The 23,376-nt window shown below is 37.5% G+C and overlaps 1 protein-coding gene across 2 annotated transcripts; it reads right to left on the bottom strand.

Moving 5' to 3' along the window:
* Positions 1–737: 737 nt before the first annotated feature.
* Positions 738–20,681, bottom strand: LOC145772698 (uncharacterized). 2 transcript variants are annotated; one of them, XM_082584571.1, is made up of 12 exons: positions 20,553–20,681; positions 20,079–20,161; positions 18,790–18,985; positions 18,021–18,347; positions 14,418–14,492; positions 13,828–13,951; positions 13,210–13,364; positions 12,827–12,957; positions 12,021–12,166; positions 11,268–11,545; positions 5,846–5,942; positions 738–5,062 (listed from the first exon to the last, which is right to left on the bottom strand). In XM_082584571.1, the coding sequence occupies exons 1-12, from the start codon at positions 20,587–20,589 to the stop codon at positions 4,558–4,560; spliced, it is 2,154 nt and encodes a 717-aa protein (XP_082440697.1). In that variant the 5' UTR covers positions 20,590–20,681; the 3' UTR covers positions 738–4,557. The 2 variants fall into 2 exon arrangements, with proteins under 2 accessions (XP_082440697.1, XP_082440698.1); XM_082584572.1 differs by having other exon boundaries at positions 11,268–11,542.
* Positions 20,682–23,376: the final 2,695 nt, after the last annotated feature.

Here is a 23,376-nt window from a genome sequence, read left to right as displayed (position 1 = left end):
TCTTTTTTTACCCAGTGATGAAAACAATGTTAACCTTTGTCCTTGGTAGGGCCGTGTTGATCGTATATCCCTATCATTCGACCAGGAAGGCCCATTGCCGTCTAGAGGCTCACTCATTTTTAGTCTGCCCAACTTTTTGTTTGTTGAAAATAAAGAAAAGAAATATTGCCACAAAGGCTTGATATTCCAACGCTTACATTTGGTCCGTGTTAACCGTCCCTCCATCAAAGCGCCCACTGCTGTCTCTGTGTCTATAGGGGTTCATCTATCGTCCAACATGTTTTGGCTATTTAAAATAAAAATGCTGCTAAAAACCTCGATAATTTGTTATTTATGTAAATTTTTTCTGAGAAAGCCTGTCATTCCATATTGATGAAAACTGGTCAAAAGTTGCAATCAAAATCACATAAATATTTCGCACACTCCTTTCAAAATAGTGGCTTGTAAAAATTCAAAATTGCTTTAAACGGATTGGATTGACTCAATTAATAAACGCCGGCTCTGCAAAGGAAGACATGGCAAAATCAATCAACCACGGTTTGTGCAGTTGTGCATCACACTTAAAGAGCAACGTTCCATCCAACGTAGCTATAGTGAATGAAATTGTATTCAGAGAAATCAGTTGAACAATAGGCGGAAACTTCATGAACTTTGGTAATCGGGTCTACGTCGAGGTAGCAAGCCTCAATAAGAATGCAATCATGCCAAGATTAAGCTTAAACTTAAAGCGTGGAAAAGTCTACATTGAGGGCAAATGTTAATACCGATTGAAAATGTGAAGGTCAATATTATTTAAAAACAAAATGATAAATAACTTGGTTTTCGCCGCCTTTGACAAGTCGTACTTTCCACAAACTGTGTGTTTATTTGGTCCTGCAAAATACATGCAAATGTTTTGACAGAAGTAAACTTAATACATGCGTTAGTTTGGCCTAAAAGTTTTCAAACCATTGATCAACAGAGATTAGAATTTTTACTTCGGTAACTTATACGGTGATCTCACATAGTCTTTAAAATAAAAACGTCAGCTTTGCAATAAATATAAGCAGGAACTGTATGCTGACAAGTTTGCATCTAGATAATAAAACTAGATAAGGACCCGAAATTAGAAACACAAACAAAAATTTAACATTGTAGCCGAGACTTTTTATTTGCATGAAGCGAAGCGTTATAATGATAAATATTTGAGAGAGGGACAACGATGATACAGTGTAGTCTCAAACGCTCGTGAGTCTTCCGAGGTGTCTAGGAAACAATTTACTGAAAGGAGAAATCTTCCAGTTCACATGACATTGTGATAAAGTTTACATGATTTGCTTTGAAATCAATCATGTAGGATTTATTTTTATAGAAATTTATAAAGCGTTTGAGCAAATCAAAAGCTCGTAGTTCAGTCAATACAGTCCGAATTTAGTAAAAGTTGGCTTTTAGTATGAAATTCAAACCAAACTTTTTAATTTATTTTGATCATTTTAAGACGTAGCCCTTATGAAGTTGATATACAGGGCCGTGGATAGCATCATTTGGGCCTGGAACAATTTAAAGACCCGAGCGCCCGAAGCAATAAGACACCTCTAAAAAATAACATGACATACTTCAAGAGAGGGAAAACTACTGGCAACTTCATCAAGGAAGAGGTAGTTCTTCAATTAAAAAGAAAAAATTGGTTAAAAAAATGGACTATGCATTAACTTAGGCATGTCACAATAAAAAATCAAAACATACGCCGTGTTTTTTAAGCTTCCTCCCTCGAAAAGATTCAAGGCGAAGACACGGACCCCTAAAGCCATCCTGGGGCCGGGAAAAAATACCCTCCACAATTGATATGCTATTGCTGATGCGACTACAACAGAATCCGCCACCTAGACACATTTTTGTACAATAGGCAACCTAACGCTGGTTAAAGGTAAATGACTTAGAAACAAATAAAGAAAATACACAAGTTTAACAATGAAAGTGATGAAAGTTGGCTATAACATAACAAAAAAAAATACACGTTGCAAAGGTTTGATAATAAAATATAAAAGTCTCTAAAACAGTTTTTCTTTCCCAATTGATTGAAACTAATCTAAGCTATTTTCAAATGGTAGAAAGATTGGGGCTTTTCATAAGGTTTTTTCACGCAAAACTCAGCCTACATTTCCCTGCAAACACACGTAAAGAGATAAAACAAATCATTCCGTATAATCTGTAAACTGCAACAACTTTCGGTTTAACGAGGACATTTATGCAGTCAAAAACGACTGTGACAGCGACACACTGTAGGTGAGTTAGTCGTCATGAGAAAGACGCACAGCCGTAGGGGAAGGTATGGACTGATGAGCCACTTTTTCACATTAAAAGCTATAGTTGGTTAACTAATCACTCTATGATGACGAAACTTCCACACAACATAGTGTGATCACTTCAGTATATTGTGTAAAAAATTCAACCACATATAATTATAGGATCAACAAAAATATTTGACAACATTGACGGTGATCAGAGTGGTTCAAGGGTGCAAACACGTTTGGACCCTTGAACCACCGGGTATGGACCCTTGAACCACTCTGATAAGTTTGACCTTAAAGATGTTTAGAGCAAACTTTTATGATACAATAAATACACTGTCAAATGCGCACACTGCTAACAGTTTGCAGAAATAGATTAAGCAATATTAAACTGCGAAAAGTCGGTTCAAAACTTTTTAATGTCAACTGTTTGTTTTGTCGTTCCTGCAAGTAGTGGGGGGAGGACAAAAACAATTGATGAGGCATCACCAGCTTCGCTAGTCATTTTATAATACTTTACACTCCACTTACAATACACAATAATTTCTAAAATAAAATAAAAATGAAACATGTTTGTTGTCCCTCAATTAGGCATTGTGCTAACCCATGAACTATGTGGTTCAAGGGACAACACTTTTGGTGGATCATCGGTCAAAACTGTTGGTGACAAAGTTCCATCTTAGCTTTACTTAATTAGAATGAAGTAAAGTCTAAATGAACTGTACTAAATCCTGCACTATATAGCCCATAACAATTTCTGAATTTTATATCTTGATGCTAGCTGTATTTAAGTTTCTGTAAAGCTCCAAACGCAAATAAGAAATTTTACTAAAACACCTCAAAATCACACCCCGCCCTCTAACTTGCAAAAGTTTAAAAGATTCAATCTAATACTTTCCAAGAAATACTATTGAACTAAATGCAACTTATTTAATTGATAAAAAATCTACTATAAGGTTTTATTCGAATTTGGAAGGGGGTGGTTCATGGGTCAGGTATGGTCATGGGTCCATACCTTCCCCTACCACGGCCATGTGAAACATCCATAGACAAATTAAAAAAAAGGAAATGAATGATAAAGAAGGAATGATGTTTCTCTATTGCAGAAGCTCTCAACCTCTTTTTCTTTTGTTTAATCTTTTTTTGACTGTAGACTATCGAAATAAATTTATTCCCACACGATGTTTTCAACTCATATATTGGACATTTATCATGCAGTTCGAATAGCCTATGCATTTCTTTACAAAACTGAGGCGGGTAAATTTAGTACGGTTAAATGTACTCCAAAGACTACATTTAACCAAGGTTAAGAATCCTTGGTCAGTTTCTCGGCAGCCGATTTGTAGCAAGAATTGACAGCGATAGACACCGTGGTTAGCGAATCGCAGCTGCTCGCTGTACTAGCGAGTGCTCAGCCTTGTGCTGATAGCCGGGAAGAACGCCCCTCTCTTCACAAATCCTTGGTCACTTACATTCTTGCTGAAGTTTATCTGATAAAATGTGAAATTAAAACGTTTCAGCTTTTGTGTTTTCTGAATTTCAATCAAGCTGCAAGTGTTTTGAATGATGAGACCAAAGATTTTCTGCTGTTCTTCATTGCCTCTCAGCAGGCCCGTTGAGAGGACGGGCAAAAGACAGCAGTTGAAAGGACAGCAGAACCGTTATTTTAGGCCTAGGCCCAATACCAATGAAATTTTCGGGCCCCAAATCACGACACCTAAAGAAAAAGGCATTATAGTCAAAGAATAAGCGGTGGTTTCTCAAGTTTCTTGGCCTCTTGGAAAGGTTCTGGGCCCCAAAAATCATCTCGGGGCCAGGTTCAAAAGTCCTCTCTCCACCCCTCTGTTGACGTTACTACCTCTCAGCGTAGTAGGCCATATATGGGCAAATATCGACACCATACAACAATAGGCTACAATCATAAATCTAGAAACTCAAGTAAAAAAAGCTGAAAACGCACGCTAGCCGTGAGACCTCTAGCCAATAACGTTTTTACACACTGATGGAAAACTGTTGTTATAACGCTCATAAATAATAATGTACATTGTTGGTTGAGGTCCTAATAACTAATTGATAAATAAGACAGCTCTTGTATGATTTTCTAATCCAATGCTATCGTTTTCTACTTATTGAAAAGTACTTGATCAAGTTGGTCTACTGTAATAGACTGAATCGTTGACAATAATTTCAAACTACACCTGATGTCAGATACTAAAAAGATTGCTTCTAAAGCTGAAAGCTGTACAGTACGTTCATGTAGCCTACTACATTAGAAATCATTTTGTTTTCATGGTGCATGCATGTAATGATTCAGCAATTGATGGCATGATTTCGCTGTGGCCAATAAGGCTGGAATATGTGACAATAGCCCGCCATACTTGGCTATTTCATCTTCGTTGAAGACCTGTTTGAGTTGTTCGTTAGCTTCTAGCTCAGTGAAGTTATATTTTGGGTCTTGCATCTGTCGCCATATTTCAATTGATTGAGTGACTCGATTTCTTAAAGGAGATCTTCTATGACTCCCTGTTGAATCTCTTGATTTGGCTGAGGCAGAGGAGTTTTCTGATACCTTGAGCCATATCTTTGAGGTGACATCTCTATGAATTTGATCCAAGGCCTCTGTTACCTTTACAAATTCTTCTACCAGTTGAGCTGTGTCTGCCACGTCGTGCTGTCTCAAGATGGTTGCATACTTTCGCAAATCACCCACATGGCTAATGGTGTCGATACCTAGCTCTGGAGTCTTTTTCAAGGCATCTACCAAACGGCGTAGCGTCGCTTCATCGAAATACCTGCAATTGCAAATTGAACAATGGTTACTTCATATAATCAATACTTCAGTAAACGTAAATGATTTGTTTTTTGTTTAATATCACAATCATTGATGAACGCTTCTGTGCATTGTGGATAACTTGACATTCGCTGTGTGTGAAGAGGATTTCGCGTAAACTGTCATTTGGCCTGAGCTATTCTGCAGGCTTACGGGTTGTTTCGAACAGGAGAAACTTGTCAAAGTATTTTTTTATAAGTTTAACACCCATAAAATTTAGTAAATATGGGAAATCATTGAATTTGTAAATTTAATATTTTTAGGAGCAGTTGTAGGCGAAAGGCATTGTGGAGATATTTTGAATTATTTAACTACATGTTTTTTGGTGCTTCCATAGCAGTAGTTTCAACATGGACTCTGACCTTTGGAAAGGCATCGGCTCTACTCGACACCTAGTCCTTTGGATATCACAAATTTGTATCCTTGGCAAGACATTTAGTGACATGCTCTATAACGTATCCACAAAGATTAGTGACATGCTCTAACGTTCCCACGAAGATAGCATTTTTTGCCTTTCTATCCACTGTATTTAAATGTTCAACAACATGATATTGCCTTGATCAAGACCAAAGAAGAGATTAAAGGCCTGTAGGTGCATGTATTATATAATGCACATTGCACAGGCTACTAAGCGTATAGCTACATTGAAATATATTAGTAAATTGTAGAAGACTACAGAGCTAGAGGCCTAACTTAGCGGTTGGCATGCATTATTGCATAATAGCTTTAAATTCTTGAAACATACTTGTAAGCCTCCTCCGCATCGTTTGTTCGCTTGTCTAAGTCATCTAAAGCAATCTTGATACTTTCTTCGTTGCTTTTTTTTTCATCTGTTTCTTCACCTAAAAATCAACAGCAGCTTTAAAAAGACGGTTAAGTTTTCTGCGCTTGCGCAAGCTGAGAATTGCTTCCCTTTTGCAAACTAAACTTTGCAACAGCTTAAAAAATGAAGATAATCTATTAGCTTGGTTTGTTTATTTTCTCATATGATCTATTCCTTTTATGGTTTATAATGAAAAGCTGTGCTGGTTGGGTTCTCGGGGTGCGCACTTGAGCAACGCATTTCAAAGACTGCTGCTTCAGTGGCATTCAGTGGCATCTAAAGGATCTAGACGAGTCAATATAAGGTTGAACCTCAAAAAAATTGATACAAAAGGTTTTTCAACGGATTCTTTTACCTATGGGCCTACTAAATAACATACTAAAAGTCTACCAAAATCGGACTTCCAAAAAAGGGTCATTTTCAAGATGGCGTCCACGATGGCCGCCGGGATGTTAGGCTATATTGCCTATATCTCAATTGCTATTCAAGCTAGAAAGGCGGTTTAGGTGTCTATCCCTGGGTTTTCGGGGTCAATGAATCGAATTAAATAGGTTAAATTACGATAGGCTGATTATCTACTGAGATACGTATGATTGTATATAATATACAACCCGGGGGAGCCCGGGGACATTTCGGACGCAGCGATAGGCGAACATCAGACAAATCAGAGCACGATATTAACGAATTCACTTGAGGCTTGAGATAAACCGCAAACAAAATCATCTTGACTTCCATTATGTAACACGAACTTGAGAAAAGTGGTTTTCCAACATTTCAGTTTCTATACTTTTGGCAGCTTGATAAGCCGAATAGTGGTAAAATTTTCAGAGACAACTCCTCACTTTTTATCTGAATAAATTCCATATATATTGGTGAAAAACGGTTTCCAGTACAATTTAAAATAAAACATTTTTTTGAAAACAAAATACTCGAAAATCCGTCCGTAGTATCCCCAATCTCCCCTAATAAGATGGAATTATCATAACAGCATATTACATGCGGCATAACAGGTACTATCAATACAGGCATCTAAGAAAAACTGCAACCAACAGGAGGCTCATACTTGGCCTCCTACAGTAGATGAATACAGGGGATTAATCTGTTGTAAAGAAAGGCGTACCATTAAAGTCTGGACACAGACACATTCAGAAAATCATCGGAATTACAACAGTAGGCTACAAAGGTACAGTAAATCGTAAACCAGGGTGATCAGCCCATTTGTTGTCTTATTGCCTACGGCTGTCTCTATTCATCATCTTCCGACTCGACTAGAAGAAACTTGTTATGTGGATTGTCACATTCTTGCAGTTGGCATGGTCCACATGCAGCGGTATATGGTAGTCCGTATCCTCTACAGGAGCAGCGGAGTGTCTTACAGGCAGTGGAGCAGTTGCAATGAATGACCTTCAAGAGACTGTCTGGAGCAGCCTTCATTTTTGACATAAGTGGGATGAGCCGATTCTTTTGCAGGTTCCACCCCCAATTCATGACATCCATACTCTCTGCTTTTCCCATCCAGACCATTATTTGGTAGTAAACTCGACGACAGTGAAATTGGGTAGCAGATTCAGTTGGTGGCAGACGCTCGGGCGTTACAAATGATGAAGCAGAGACAACTTTCTTGCTGAAGGTGTTGTATCGCATTGTCGCAAGGGAATCTGTGCTCTGGCCATCAAAGAAGACAGCCATTACTTGGCACCCAAGGTCATCGATTATCTCTGTGGTCTGGTTTGGGGCAGTGAATGCTTTAGCACAAGACCGAAGAACAGGATCTCCATGCACAAGTTTCCGAAAAGCAGTCTTCTTGCCAACACCGAATATCCGAGACGTAGTGTCGTCGTGTGAGCGTCTGGGGCCGAGGGTCTATCCTTTCACTACCCCAGATTCACGATGTTCCCGGACTACACTGGAAGGCTACTAGAGAGCAGCCAGTCTTTGGTTTCATCATTGGTCACAACCAGTCATGGCATGGATAAATATCAGCTCAGAACACAAGTCATGTCCAAAGATTTTTTCCAAACGGTTGATGTTGTATACTTTGGTACTGCCATCAGCTTTGGACTTGTCTGACCTGAAATAAAGGCCCTTACTATCTTCTTGTGCATAGTAAACAATTAACACAAGGAGATCGGTATCTTCTCCAATCAGCGTTGTTGTCTGGAGAAGAGATGTCTCCAGTGCGGCCTTTACAATTTCTACATCAGCATCCCCAGATGCATTTACCACGGTGCAATTTTATTTCCGAAGTTTATGCTGATTTCACCATCCATATTGCCGGATGGTGAAATCAGCATATGACCGTGCTATTTCACCATAGCTTTGTCCACGCTGCCATGGTATGCAGTGAAGGAGTGAACCCAGGGGCGCCCAGAAGCGGGGGGGCAGGGGGGGGGCGAATGCCCCCCCTGCCCTCAATTTTTCTGCAGATGGAGGGGCAGGGGGGGCAATGGTGCCCTTTTAAAGTCATGTAAGCTACTGCACATTTCGCAATATAACAATTTCTGCTATTCCCTTTTAGCCTAATAATGATATTTCATTTTTGCCTCAAAATAATATTTACGGCACAAAATTTTGCAACACAGTACAGGCCTTTAAACTCGTTTTTTTCGGCAGCCATCGTGGCTTACCGGGAACTCCTTCTCGGCGGCCAAATCTGCGTGCTTGGAGGCCAAAATACAAATAATAACGATAGCACAAGTAAATAGAATTAAACTTGCAACAATGCTAAAATGATCACTTAGCGTTGTTGAAGGCTGGGCCTGGGCGACGTCCTACAACAGAATCGTTACACCACGCAATAACTGCTTTATCGGGATTGTAATCTAGTACTGCGGGACCATCTAACGACACTCGCACGAGTGTCTCCAATGTGGCTGATTTTAAAGAAGTTGGCCACTCCCCTAGACTTCTTTTTAGCAACGAAAAACAACGTTCGACATGATTGAGTTGACGATGACCGCAAGGTAATAAAATAAGTATTTCAATGACGTGAAGGACATTACTAAAAAGAAGCATAATTTTTGCAAAATATGACCAAAAAATGTTTTCCCCTCGGATGTCAACTAACTTAGTTCTCCTTTTTAACAACGGTTCAATGTCCGACAACATCGAATCGACATAAAAACGACAATATTACCAGCCGATGTAAATTAGCACTTCGGATTAAGACTTTGTTAAAATAAACGTCGGGAATTACAAACAAGACTTACAGCGCTTGTGATCGCAGATGGATATCTTCCATCAATAACAAAAATCTTCCCGCACAATACAACAGTGGCGATTATGACGCGCTGACATAATTTTGCGTCACTCTTTGATACTACATATTTTCGACAGTTAATCCACGATCATTCTATTGCGAAATTAAATAATTGGCTAGAAGAGACCGGCGACCAAACTTGGCCGATTGAGGAGGTAGCACCGGCGGTCATTCAAGCACTACTTAGCGGCCATGGCCGCAGGTTGCTTTAAGGCTTGACAGTAAGTTACATCATTATAACATAGCATGATGCCCTTCTTTGTATACCGGACACTTGTAGGCTATCATTACTCAATACATAGTGAGCTGATAGATTAGCATTATCGCTATATCTTATCTTGAAACTTGAAAAAAAAATTGGCCTTTTAGTAAACAAAAGTGCCCTATTTTCGTAATCTTGCCCCCCAGTCAAAAATCGTTCCGGCGCCCCTGAGTGAACCGCCATCAAGTGCGTGGCACTCCGCTTTTGGTACAGAATGTAGGATTGCATTACTTGCGTGATCACAGATCGCGTTTGCTAAGTGTGGCTTATCAGCTTTTCGGAATACATGTCTCGATTCAAAGAGAGCATGAGGGAAAGGACTAAGCTCGTAACAAATAACTTCCTCCAGTGATAAATGTCCAGCTTGGGAGACCACCATGAAGCGTTGAAAAAGAAGTGGTATCAGTGGTTCGATCAGGAGCGACCTTGATAGCAGATTTTTTTCCAAGGGTCCTGGCATTATCCTTTCTACTGAATGAGTATGCGAATGCAGGTTGTCCTGTCATTTTTTGTAAGATTTTTTGTCCAACAGTCTCATATTCGTGCACGTTCACACTATCATCGGCTACAACACTAGTGACAACGTTCCTTAACAAAGCATCTTGCAAGAAAGGTAAACATACGACAAGTTTTGAACTGATCTTCTCCAGGTCAGCAGCGTCCCTTTTCATCCTTGCCTTTGTTGAATCCTTGTGCTGTTCAGATGTCGTAAATGACAAGTTTGTAAACTCTTGCATAGCGATGCCGATGTTGTATTCTGATGTTATGGACCAGGACAATGGACATGGTCCAAAGGGCTCTCTGCTTTTCATCCATTCCACTTCCGTGCGTCATACCCCCAGTGGTTTTCAACGACCTCATCAATGTCGTCTCGATGACGAGATCTGAGCTGAGGCCTGCCCAGAACTGGGTGCTGCGACGGATAACATGAAACAAGATCCAAACAAAAAGCTCCAGCTTTTAAAAACATCAAAAATACCGCTTGATTGTGTACAAAAAACGCCAAACTAGCCAAAGTCGGCGGGAAAATAGCACGCCTGGCAAAACTCTTGCAACTAGCATGTTGCTCCAGGATGGTCAAAATAAAACTATGCAGCAAATATCGCGTCGATGGCGCAAAAAAATGTTGCTTTTTTTCATAACTAACTTTCTTAACACTATTAGCGTTTTAGCACTTAAAATATCCTAAAAATAGCAAAATGAAAGCCTATAAATTATGGTCCAAAAACCCCAGACTCAAAAATAAAACCACAGAAGTGCATTAAAAAACAAGCTCTGGCAGTTCTGAGTGACTTTGCCTGAATAAATCTTTTTGACTTGAACAACGATAACTTTGCTTGCATTGTGATGCGACTATGCACGCATTCATGTAATTATGATGTCACAAGAACAAGAACAATCACAATTTGAATGCCACCATCTACCCAATAGGCAAAATTATTTAGAAATATGCCGTACATTTCCTTGAAAATGACCCCTTTCTGGAGGTCCGATTTTGGTAGACTTTTAGTATGTTATTTAGTATGCCCATTGGTAACAGAATCCGTTGAAAAACCTTTTGTATCAATTTTTTTGGGGTTAGGTGCCTTTTTTCCGTATATTGACTCGTCTAATCGAATAATTTAGAGACAACAACAATTCGACAATCGAAAACTTCACTCGGTCAATCTGTGCAACCAGACCTCTACAAGTATGTGAAATTGCCAGGAATCCTCTATCAGAGACTTTTCAGTCTGAGTCCGAGGATAAAGAATTAAAACCAAGCCTACAACTAATTTATGTTTATTGTTTATCGTCTGATTACGAAGACGCAGACAACGCACCTTGCAAAATGTCAGGGGTTGGAGGCGGTGCCGATTGATTTTCATCTTTCGTTGTGTTTTCCATTAATTCATTTGTTTGCTTTCGATGAAGCAATTCTTCTATACTTGAAATCTGCTGCTCGTCTGAGAAAACTATCCCTGGTTTTAAGTCATTTCTTGCCGTAGATCGACCCTTCTCGTTCTTCCAAAGCATGCTTCGAGGTTCGGGTTTAACTGTTCGAACACTTGGGGCTAGTTCGACCATGACAGATCGACTGTGTGGAACAGAAGTGACCCTGCTGTTAAACAAAGTTAAACATTTAGGGCACTTTTTTAAGTTTATTGCAAACGTAAGGTAAAGTTTTAGAAGCGGCCTTCGAAAGGTTTAAAACTTGCTCCACCACATCGAACAGTCGAATGTGTGGCCAAGTTGTCAGTTTGTTTAACCAATTCTAAATATGGTGGTTCTGGGACTATCCGGAGCACATGGTTGTGTTTTGGTAAAAATAAAGTGAAAATCAAAATGGGGCTTTTTGCCTGTCGACAGACACAGTCTAAGATGTAACCATAGTCTAAGATGTAACTAAATGTTAAACGTTGGTAAAAAGTGGACTTGTGTTGATGAAAATGTACGAAAAAGTAAACTACTGCAAATCCATAATTAGCTAGTCTAATCCTAACATGCCTAAAATTTGAACAATCTGTCTCATACGAAAAACGAAAAAGTATTGGTTAATAACAGTGTAGAAGCTTCTACAAAATTATTATCTTTACCTGGAGGGAGTGTTGGAGAGTAAACTGGGAAGAGGAAGATGAGGCACAGTTTTATATGGGCTCCTTCCTCTTGGTGGAGACAGGGTACGTGTGGCAAGGTTCAGCGAACGTCGAGCAAACTGGTTTGTACTCACAGAGCTGCGACTCTGCAATGCCACATTTTATGACTGTTAAATAACTTGGAGCTCTATCGAAAACTCGAGATTCCAGAATTCTTTTTTGCCAACTTTATACTTGAAGAAAATTTATTCAGTTAAAATTCACTGATCAAGTAACTTTGTTAAGACATTAACAGCGTTTGAAATTTACAACAAAATGGCTGCAAGCAGTCTAATGATGAGGGTGAAAAAAGACTGGACTTGAACACTAACGAAGCCTTTGATGTTTTTATGCTGGTAAATCTTTTAAACTTTATTTTGTGCTAAACACAATATTAATTTCTATCAAAAACAATCAAAACTAACTCAAAAACAAAAAGCGTTTTAATTTGGGCTTGTAGCATGAATAGCCTACTACACGTTTTAAACTAGATAGAAAAAAAAACAATGTAACTTGCAGTACCATACTAAATTAATTTTGCTTCCCTTATAAAATCAGAAGTTTTGGTAAAAAAATTTAAACTTTACGATTGCAAAAGCAAACGTTTCGGCTACAAAATCAAGAGTTTCAGATAAAAATCAAGTGTTCTGGAGACAAAATCAAATAATCTGGATCAAACTCAGATCTACTTATGTCTAGCCTACGCCTGCAAATGTTACATTTCGTCTTCAGCTCATCAAAAGAGACAACTAGTAATCTAACCTTACCTGGAACTGTTTCAGGCACAAATCTAGGTCGGATCGGTCGATGCTGGTTTCAAGTGAAATAGAAAAAGCACCCGCCATTTTCAGTGAGGTGTCAGATATCAGCTGCTCTTGAAACATGTCGTTCAGTTGGCCTAAACAATTTAATGACAATATCATGTTTAGATTCAACTACAGTCTTGTTGTCTGCAGACTATTATAATTTTCCTGATTGGTGAAAAGTCACTCAGAAGATAACAGTAGCCTACAACCAAACGTTATTAAACCCATAAACGATTTTTTTTTTGCATGCAAGTAAATTTGTTGAATTATTCCTTTCGCTTCATGTAGACCATAAGGTCTAAAATAAACCTTTAATAATGTAGTTACAAATCTAGGCTGTTTACCGCTTTCAAAGTTGTTCACTACAGTTTTCAATGCTGACAACTTGTGAAGATTAGTTTCAATTTTTAAAGATCCTCGCCGCAGTTTCTTCACAACTAATCCATCAATTGATTCCAGTGTGGACACCATCAAAGAAGTTTCTCGGGAACCATTGGCGCTAAAGTTATAACAGCCAAACAATAAAAACCTTATAGTTTTAAAGTGAAAAGTGCATTACAAACTAAACACTTTTCGCTCCGATTTAAAATAATAGTAGGCTGATTGATAAATTTGATAGTTTATATTTTTCATTTTTATTTTTGCAACACCCGTCTTCAGACAGGCTAAGTCATCAAAAACTCAAAGAAAAACGACGGCTGGCTGGATATTTTTAAGAATGGAGTCGACCAGTCTGATAACGTGATAACCTTTCCACAGTTTATAACAAATAAGCTATTTTACAGCAATCATAACAATTTAGTTAATAACCAGAATTAATCGAAGTTAACAACTATCTTTCAAATTTTAATTTCATTGTTTGCTTTAAAGTCAGCCCACAAAAAGAAAATTTTGCAAATAAAGCCTACTTTAGTATATAAAATAGCACTTTACTAAATAAGTTAGTTATGCAAGTAGCTTACTTTAGTAAGTAATCGAATAATTTTTCCGCTATCTTGTCTTGAATTTCTTCAGGGTGGCAATCGTGAAACATATTGTTGCTTAGAGGAATGGCAGTTTTGATTGTGGTAGAGATTTCCAGTTGACCTAGAACAAAATTAAAGTATGAAAATGATTATAGAAACCACAGCCCTTCCAAAATTTTAATTGAATATGATTTTGGCATTTTGCGTTGATCATAACAGCTTCAACGGTTTTTAAAAATTTGGTTAAATTTTAGTCATGTTTATATTATATAAACACTAAAAAGTGGAGTAAAATGGGATTCGAGTGATAAAGTGCTTTTGATGTCTGTTCTAGCTTCTCGATGTAAGGAGAATTGCAGATTTAAATTTTATTAGAAGGATGCAACCCAACGAATAAAATCAGTAAATAAAACAAGCAAGTTTGTCAACTACACTAAATAAAATTTATTTGTAAAACTTTCGCCGCCATTGAGACGGCTTCATCAGTGCTCTTATTCAGACAGAAACATGTGGGATTTGTTTGAAAGTTTCACCAACGGTTATTGAGCGATTTAAAAAGCTTCACATAAGAAAAGTTTTGATTAAACCTGATTTCTTGTGACCTCCCAAAGACCGCTTTCTGCTTGCTATGGTAGAAGTGGATATCGTTGTTGGCCTTTGCACTGGGGAAAAAAAAAGAGCGAAGTGTAACAGCAGTAGCCTAGTACTTTCCATTAACACTAACTTCATAATATAAGTTACCGCATGTCTAGATTCTAGAACATAAACTTCAAAATTATTATTAGTCAGTCTCCTAATGAGTTAGCGTCGCCTAGGTTATGGTACATGTTGCAAGGTTTCAGTTAGAGAAAAAGAAAATCAAAGACAAGAACAGAAAGCAATATTCATTGAAAGAAAGTACGTGGAATTAGAGGGAAATTTAATTTGGGAGATTTCGACATTAGAACGGTCGAGGAGATGTTGGGAATTAGATTTTTTGTGGATTGAAAAATTGGAATTTTTAGACACTGGACATCAGAGGGATTTGCATTTTGAGGGAATATGTTAAATCTTGCGATTTCCGAAACAGCGATCGCCAAATTTTCACAACACCCAAATCCACAAATGGCTTAAACCCACCAATCTGTAAATACGAGTTCTCCAAAGTCAGTGTTGTTTCATTATTTTACATTTGATGGACTGTCGTTCAACCAGCTTTTGATCTACCATGGTAGTAGCTTACGGTAGGCTAATATAGGCTAATCAAAGGCAAAAAATCTTGAAGTTTCATACGTAAACAAGAGTAATAAAAAATACCAAGCAAACTTAACATTTCTACATGCTGTAGTTCTTTTCATTCGTACTGAGCATGCAAACTTTTCACAGCAACGTTGTTTAACGTAACAAAATTTGAAGAAATCGTTGATACGTTTCTGTATAATTTACGTGTCTTCTGGTCGCAAACAAATATAAATAATAGAGTAGCCTACTGTATAACATGGGCATTTGCAGGAGTTGTGAATTCATGATGACAAACACCGAAAAACAATACTTTTGCAGAGACACCGTATTACAATCAAAATGAGAAAAATATATTTATTTTTGTAAAATATTAAGTTAATAGTTATTTAGCCAAAACTTGTGGCGTGAGAACACAGCACTTGTGTTTGATATTCGATAAGGAACGCATTCTACCTTTGTTTCACGTTTCAAACCAGTATGCAAAAAGATTCCAAAATGTTGCCTTCCACAACAAAGAAAATCTCTTTTGTGAACAGAACAAAGAAATAATATTTGTAACAGAAAATTAAATCTTTTTGTACAACAAGAACAATAAAAGTTCATAGCACAAAACTTCATGTTGTGCTGGTAGCTCAAAACAAACCAGATGGTTATTCCCGTACATATTCAATCGCCATCTCCGCTTGAAGCTGATTGCGCATCAACATGGATTAACCGTATCTGTTACTGGCGTAGACCCTATGGTCTCGCCCTCTGCTAATTCAGCAATTTCACATAGAAGCAGTGACGCTGGAAACCTGAAATTTCTTGACTTTTACTTTTTTTTCTTGCCCCAACTTTTAATCCCGATTATGTTGGTATCGGATAATTGTGAAGTTCACAATAAACCTTTTGTCACAGCCAGTTATGAAATGCAAGAAATTTGCTGATATTCAATTGCTTGATTGACACTTTACTATTAGCGTGCGGTTTCATTTTGTGTTTGTCGGCGGCGCTAAAATTCCATTCTTTACCCAGGCAGCAAAATCCGTCATTTTTACATTGATTCAATGTCGATTTTGCTGTCTGGGTAGGGAGTCGCGATCTGACGCGATATGAGTCATTCTTTGCTGGCAGACAATACTTAGGAAGGTAATTTGTTATTTGCACAAATTGCTTTGTAGTGCAAAAAGTGCATGGAATACTATTTGCACAGAAACGGAAAAACAAACTTGATGAAATTCTGTGTTCAACGCAAGAAGACTTTCAAAATAAAATGTGAACTGAATAATTTGACCAAGAAATGGCGAAAATAGGTCAAAAACCGAGTCTTTATCACCTTTTCTACCTAAAATACACAATCACGAATATATTTTGTGAAATAAATTGATTGAAGTGATAGATAAGGCTTTTGACCAATGGCATACTTTTTCCCGTTGTTATTTGATATAAGCCGACTGAGTAATTAGCAATAAGAAAGACGTAGACCTGATGGTCTCGGCCAGTAACTCTTGCCGCCAAAAGGAAGCAGTGACAGGTACGGTTAATTATCTGTTTCCATGAGTCACGGTTCTTAGCTTGCTCGCCCAGTGTCGTCACATTGAGTTCAGTTCATGTTCGATTGAATGTTGTCATGCCATCGCCTATGTGGTCTTCCTCTCTTTCTCTTTCCGTTAACTTTACCTTCCATGCAGATTTTGCTGACTTCGTATTTTGATCTTTTAGCATGGTTGAACACTTTTAGAATTTGTGATTTTATTTTTGCTGCAATTGAGTGTAGCTTCGGTATAGAGTATAGACAATACGTCTTTTATTTTCATGTGGTCAAGTATAGCCTTTTGTTGGTCATGCTTCTCATGATGTGATTTTGGAAAGTGGTGAGTTTTTTCATTGTTGTGGAGGTCCAATTTACGCATTCTACCTAATTTACACAGTTACGATTACGCATTTCGTTACGCATCCCATAGCGTGGCACGTGTGACTGAATAGGAAAGTAAATGAGTGACATGCAACTGAAATGCAATTATTCTTTCTGAAGGGAACAATTTCATTCTGTATTTTTCGCAGTTTTATATAAAAAATATGAGAAGTGCCAAACATGTTTCATTTACTAAAGTGTAGGCTACTATAATTTGGCTTCGTCAATGAACATGCAAGAAAGTTCAATCTAAGTCCAATGCCTATATTGGTTTGAAACGACTCAATAGGCTCAGTTTGTAAGTTACTGATGATAAAGGAATTTGATCTCAAACATATTCTTCTGGATCAACGGAGATGATATACGATACGGAAGAACATGTACTGAGTGTATTATGTCATAATATCATAGCATATTTTTTTAGAAACAGCGCATTGTTCCCCCCAGCAGACTTATAGTAAAGATTTCGCAACCCATTTATCAGATTTGCTTTTAGCTACAGCCTGCCAAAGTTAAAGAATGGAATTCGGCAAGCTCCACCTCATTTTGTCATCGTTTATCATACCACATGATAACATCACCTCAGTTCACACCTTTCTTAATGTCAGGCATCTAGATATCAATCATTTGTAGACACAACAAGCGGTGTTTTGTGTATGATGCGGTTCTTTCGTAGTTTAGTATCTTAAAATAGTTGTACACTTTGCTGTAAAGTTTACTTAGCCAGTGCCACAGCTACATAGTACCCAGTGGCATGTATCCTTACAGGTCAACATTACTTTTACTTAATGTAAAAAAAGAAGTAACAAATAAGATATCTTCCACTTTTATGGTGTTCTTTTCAAAAAATCAAACTATACAAGAAAAAATTAGATTAAAAGCAAAACAAATGTTAGTTAAACAAGAAATAGTAAACAATATCTCTGACAGTGATCAGTGATTTTTTAGCAGTATAGCGAGGAACCTTCAGCAGCAGAACTGCAGGTGATCTATAGAATTGCCTGATAACGAGATTAGCAGCTAAATGTGTTTTCAGCTGTAAAGCAATGGATTCTTTTGTGCTCTCACTTACCTTTCTTGACAGGCTTAGCAGTCCAGGCATCTCTTTGGATTAAGCTCAACCTGGCTCCCTGGATTGATACTGAAGACGTAAGATCAAAATTTGAATGGGATGGAACCGATTTTGATGGATAAAACGCCACTGCTGGAGAAGTGCACAGTAAGTGTGGATGTGGCTTTTCTGCAAACTTCCATTGACCGTGAGATAATGCTGACTTAGGCACTTGCGGATATTGTGTGAATTGCATCGAGTAATATTGCGTTTGCAAAGACTCCACTTTTCTAGAAGCATGACTTGCTTTTCGAAATCGTAATAAGCGGCAAAAATTTCTCAGGTCGCCTGCATGAAAACATGTGCAACAAGATTAAAGGAAAGTCATAATATAATACAACAAAAATTTTTGGACCCATTATGAAAACATGGAATGCAAATCGATACACATAAGACTACAACCCACAGACGCTCAACCGAGCAACAGACTTAACACATAGCAAGAAGCAGCAATAGAATGTAATTTAGTTAAGCTAGCTGCTTTGCATTTTGACTTGCCAAGAAGTGTCGACAAGATGTAGTGGCAGTGCTTTCGATAAGAATTAAGGCAATAGCTAATCACATTGTAGGTCAAGCAACATAACATTTAAAAATACGGTAGGCTAGAATGCGGCTATAGTGACATTTTTTCGAAGATCCCTTTAGGTGGCGCAGGCGAGTTCTACTCTACTGGTACTATTAAAAAACAAAAAGTGATACATTGTTTTGTGTTTACAAAAAATGAATCAACCTGCAATTGATTTTGCTTCAACGTGAACTAAAGCATTTATCAGCTTCTCAAAGGTCGCGTTTTTTTGTTCATCTTCAATCCAGCAAAGTAGTCCTAACGTTTTCTGTCTTTGCAAATCACATCCGTTAGCGGAGGTAACGAGATGGAGCTTGTCAGGATCAATGCGTAAGCAACTCGTCACCCCGAGCCATTCAACCTGCAATATATGTTGGGCTTAAACGTGAAGACAAATTTGCAACAAGACGTTTGTGTTGCGTTCTGAAACTTTTTCGAGCAATGAATTGACATAATCATGAAAGAGGCATAAAATCATCAATTGTCGTATTGAAAAAAATTACACGGTAGGTAGGTAATTTATTTCACTGGTCAGCTACCGTACTCAAAAACACATCATTTGCTGCCATTACAACTGTAGACTGTCTAATTTAACCATCGCTGAAAAGCGTTGAAATTTAACGCTTGCCAGCTAATTCATTATTTTCTCTAGCGCCATAAAATGGAGTAAAGAAAGCTCTCAAAACAAAATGTTAAGTAATAATAATAGTAGATTAAACCATTCATGACACAAATACAATCAGAATTTGAATTAAAGAGGCAATAAATAAGTCATTGTAATCATTATATCCACTTTAACTCTGCAGACGTTGCATGAAAAGAAGCACTAATTGGCTGCGTTGGGTATTCTTTTGCAATGGCATTCGAAAGAATCTGGTCAAGCAGACGTGAGAAATGAGACAAAGGTTAAAAACGCATGCTGTCAAACAAAGCAAAAGATGCCGTGACATACAGGCAGTATTCAAACACAGAAACAACAGCATTCCTTAAGAACCGGCGCTTGAGGTCCTAAAACTCATTGTTTATTGCTTTAAATATTTGTTTGATTTCTAAAACCAGAAGACCACATTAAAAAAAGCTCTCCAAAAACTCGCAATCCGCAACCATTATTTTTCCCCAAGCAAGTACCAAAACTAATCCAATTGGGTGAGAAAGCCGCAAACAAGGCTGCACTGCTTTGTTAAACAGGCCAATGTTTCACACAAAACAATAGTCGAAAAAGATATAAGTTTTTGCAATTTTAAACGTAAGAGTAGCGGGTAGCAAAATTACGATTGAAGAAAATGTAGCGTTTATCATACTGCTGCCACGAGAAAAAGTATCTCCACGAGTCCACAGCAGCAACTGCTAAACAAATTAAACCATTAAACAACTGTAAGGCCATTATTCCTACTAAAAAGTCGCAAAAGCAGCGAGCAACTGCACACCTCCAAAATTAAGATAAATGCAAATACCTGTGAAAGTTCCGAAGCAATTTCATTCAAAATGTCCTCTAAATTTTCGCATTGATTTAGAGGTTGTTCTTTTGCAGCCATATCTAAAAACGCATTGATGATAATCTTGCATATTCTACTAGGAAGATAGTTTTATATGCTAACTTATGCATTACCAAAGCATCGAATGCTACAATTTGTTTGCTAAATTACTTATTTGAGAGAAATCCTTTCAAAATTATTGTACTGTAGCTACTTCAATTCTATACATTATTTACGCAAAAAGTTTGAAATTGCGTAGCTAGACACATGGAGAGTTGCAGGATACAGTAGTTCGATGGACAGTTTGGACACGTTTCTATTTTGAATAGAAGTGTTGTTGTAATCTTAATTTAAACTAGCTATGTTTCGTGTTTGTCATGTAGTCTAAGCAATAAGTTTATAGAAAAAATGATCATAAAAGTATCGACTGATAAGAGTAAACTTGAGTTTTACCTTTATATGCGCTATGCATGGTGGAATAGTATTTCATGTCTTTGCTTTATAAACCAAAAATCATATATCCAAAAGAGGCCGAGACTGCCTGTCTTTTTCCAACATAATGTGTTTGTAACTTATTATTTTAGAATCTCAGATAAAACTTAAGTAACTCAGGCCCGTCGGTCTTTAACACAGAAAAAATCTGAATTATTGAATGATTTCGTTGGCCTAAAGCAGGGGTCACCAAATTTTTTTCTCTGGGGGCTGGATTGCTACGAGATTAACAGCTGCGGCCGGATACAAATTGCGAAAAGATATACAACTATTTAGAATCTCCATTGACTTGAATTGAGCACAATAAATAACAAAGTCAGCGGTGGAATAGCAAAGTTGTGATAAAAATCGAAAGGTTGCTGGAAAAGTTATCCCCTGCTGTGATACACTACAGGGCATCGTGCTCTTGAAAAAAACATTACATCTTTCCAAATTTGGCCTATGCTGTCCCCATTTGTGGTGGCCTAATAATAAACAGCAACGTCAATCCTTCACAAAAAGTTTGGTAACTTTTTTCCACAATTGTAGTGCAGAGCCTGTTATTTCCGTAGCACGTGGCGGGCCGGATGAAATCAGTTTGCGGGCCGTAGTTTGGTGACCCCTAGCCTAAAGCAATAAATCGAAAGAGCACGAGTTAAAAAAATCCTTTTGCAACTTAGCTTTCACTTGAAAATATAGTAAGCCTACTGCTTAACAGTTCTTGTAGTTCTCAAATGCACGAATTTTGGAAAGCTTGTCTAAAAGCAAAGGCAAATTTTATTTTTTTAGATAGAACTCGTCCCGAACACAAAATGTCCCCAAACTTTGAAATTTCTGTTTGAATCAGTTTGACAAGGACAAACTGCACGATGTTTTGTAGAAAAAGCTTAGCTCTCTGCATGAGGCCTTGAGCATGTGCGCACATACATTCGTAAAAAGAAACCGTGGCAAATTTGAAGTAAACTGATTCAGGCATAACACTGGCCTAATGTTTTTTTAAACAAAAGCGCAAGCCTGACTTAAAAATAGTTTTTTTTTATTTGACTAAGAACCGTCTGAAGATCTCAATAACAGTGAAACAGGCTGTCAAGTTTTTTAGATGATTTGTAATTTATAACTCCAGTCTAGCGTTTTTCAACCTTTTTTTAGCCACGAAACAGTAAAACAATTAAAACAATCTTGCTAAATACCAAACGAAAGCTTACGCTATAAGATGCTATAAAAGAAATGACTTTCTTTTTCATTTTTTTCGGTGCTATATCTGGACGTGTTTGGGTGAACACAAAGGTGATAAGCTTTGTGCAGGCATAGCGGAAAGACAAACGCAAAGCTCTTGGGATTTTGATTTTCGATCTTGTTTTAGTCTGAAGCCTGATGCTGCCCGTTGGCTGTGGAAGTAGCGGTTTGCACTAATTTTCGAAACACAGTTCCCTAGCCATGTACTATGACAAATCTATCAATAATTTTTTTGCAGAACACCTGACGATCTTTCATGGAACACTAGTGTTCCACCGGTTGAAAATAAATCACTGTATCTAGCCTACCCCGTCTTACAAAAAAATTGCTTTTACCAACCGCTACTTGGAACTACAGGTAGAAAATTCAATCAATTGTCTCAACAAAGGGACCTAGCTAGTAAGAAGCATTTTTCTTTTTTGTTCACGAGCGACAGGAGCAATGTGATGTATAAAATATCCGATTTCAGAGAAAACAACAGCAGCGACTGACGAAACAACGGACGGGGAAAAGTTGCTTTATTGTCTTGAAGTGAACATCACACAATCAAGCAATTTTTAATTGTATCTTTAACTTAGTACGAAAGGCATGTGGCCTCTTGTAGACGTTCAATAAAATAACTTGTTTTTTTATTGTTTAAGGTTTCCAGTCGAACTGTTAAATCAAAGCTAGGATGTTGTCAGTGGCATGGCCCGAGTCTGCGCCAGAGAAGATATACTAAAAAGAGACGCACTGGCTACAGTTTTCATATAAATGCTATATTTCTTACCCTATTCAGAGCATACTCAAAAGGGTGATATATTTAAGAGGGGAGTCCTTACTTTATTGACAAGTTTGTTTTTACACATTTGACTTAATTCTTGATACACGACTAAAAAGTTTGGCGAGGTAATTTAAGCCATTACCATAAAGAAGCCCATACTACCTCAAGCCCAATATGAAACATTGAATCCAAAATTTTAAGTGGTTCATGCCTTTAGGATCCAATTTATCTAAAAAATGATGCTTAAAAATGAAGTTTCAAGTTAATTTACCAATTGATTTGAAATTTATTTTGTCATTTCAATTATAATTTTAATTCGAGTTGTTTTCAGTTAATCTTGCTGCAAATCTATTTCAAAAACCACACACCCAAAAATTGTTTATGTTTATATTGTAGGCTACCTATTTTCTATTCAAGTTTGTAGCCTACCACTACCAGTGAAGAACTACTTAAGAGTCGTAAAACTACTTAAGTAACATTTTGTGGAAATTGAGTTACCACCAAAAATATGTTGTATGACAGTCAATGCCTCTACAAGGGCAAAAAAATTCATTTAAAAAACGGCTTGATTTCGTTATATCACACACTGGTGTTTGCATAGAAATAAAAAAATTAAACAAGGTTGAAAGAAGTTTAACTTGCTTTATTTCATAAGTCGTATTTTGGACTCAAGTATAGTTCTCCGACTCAGGTTTTCAATTTGTCCTTTTTTGGAGGAGAGCTTTGATGAAAAGCTTTTCTTTTGGTTTGCGCAATTGCAAACATATAAATTAAGAAAACGTCAAACCGCACACATTAACAATTAAC

The sequence above is a fragment of the Aplidium turbinatum genome, chromosome 6 (assembly GCF_918807975.1).
Source record: "Aplidium turbinatum chromosome 6, kaAplTurb1.1, whole genome shotgun sequence".
Taxonomy (NCBI): domain Eukaryota; kingdom Metazoa; phylum Chordata; class Ascidiacea; order Aplousobranchia; family Polyclinidae; genus Aplidium; species Aplidium turbinatum.
Note: the sequence above shows the minus strand (reverse complement) of the source record. Positions and strands in the feature narration are given on the sequence as shown.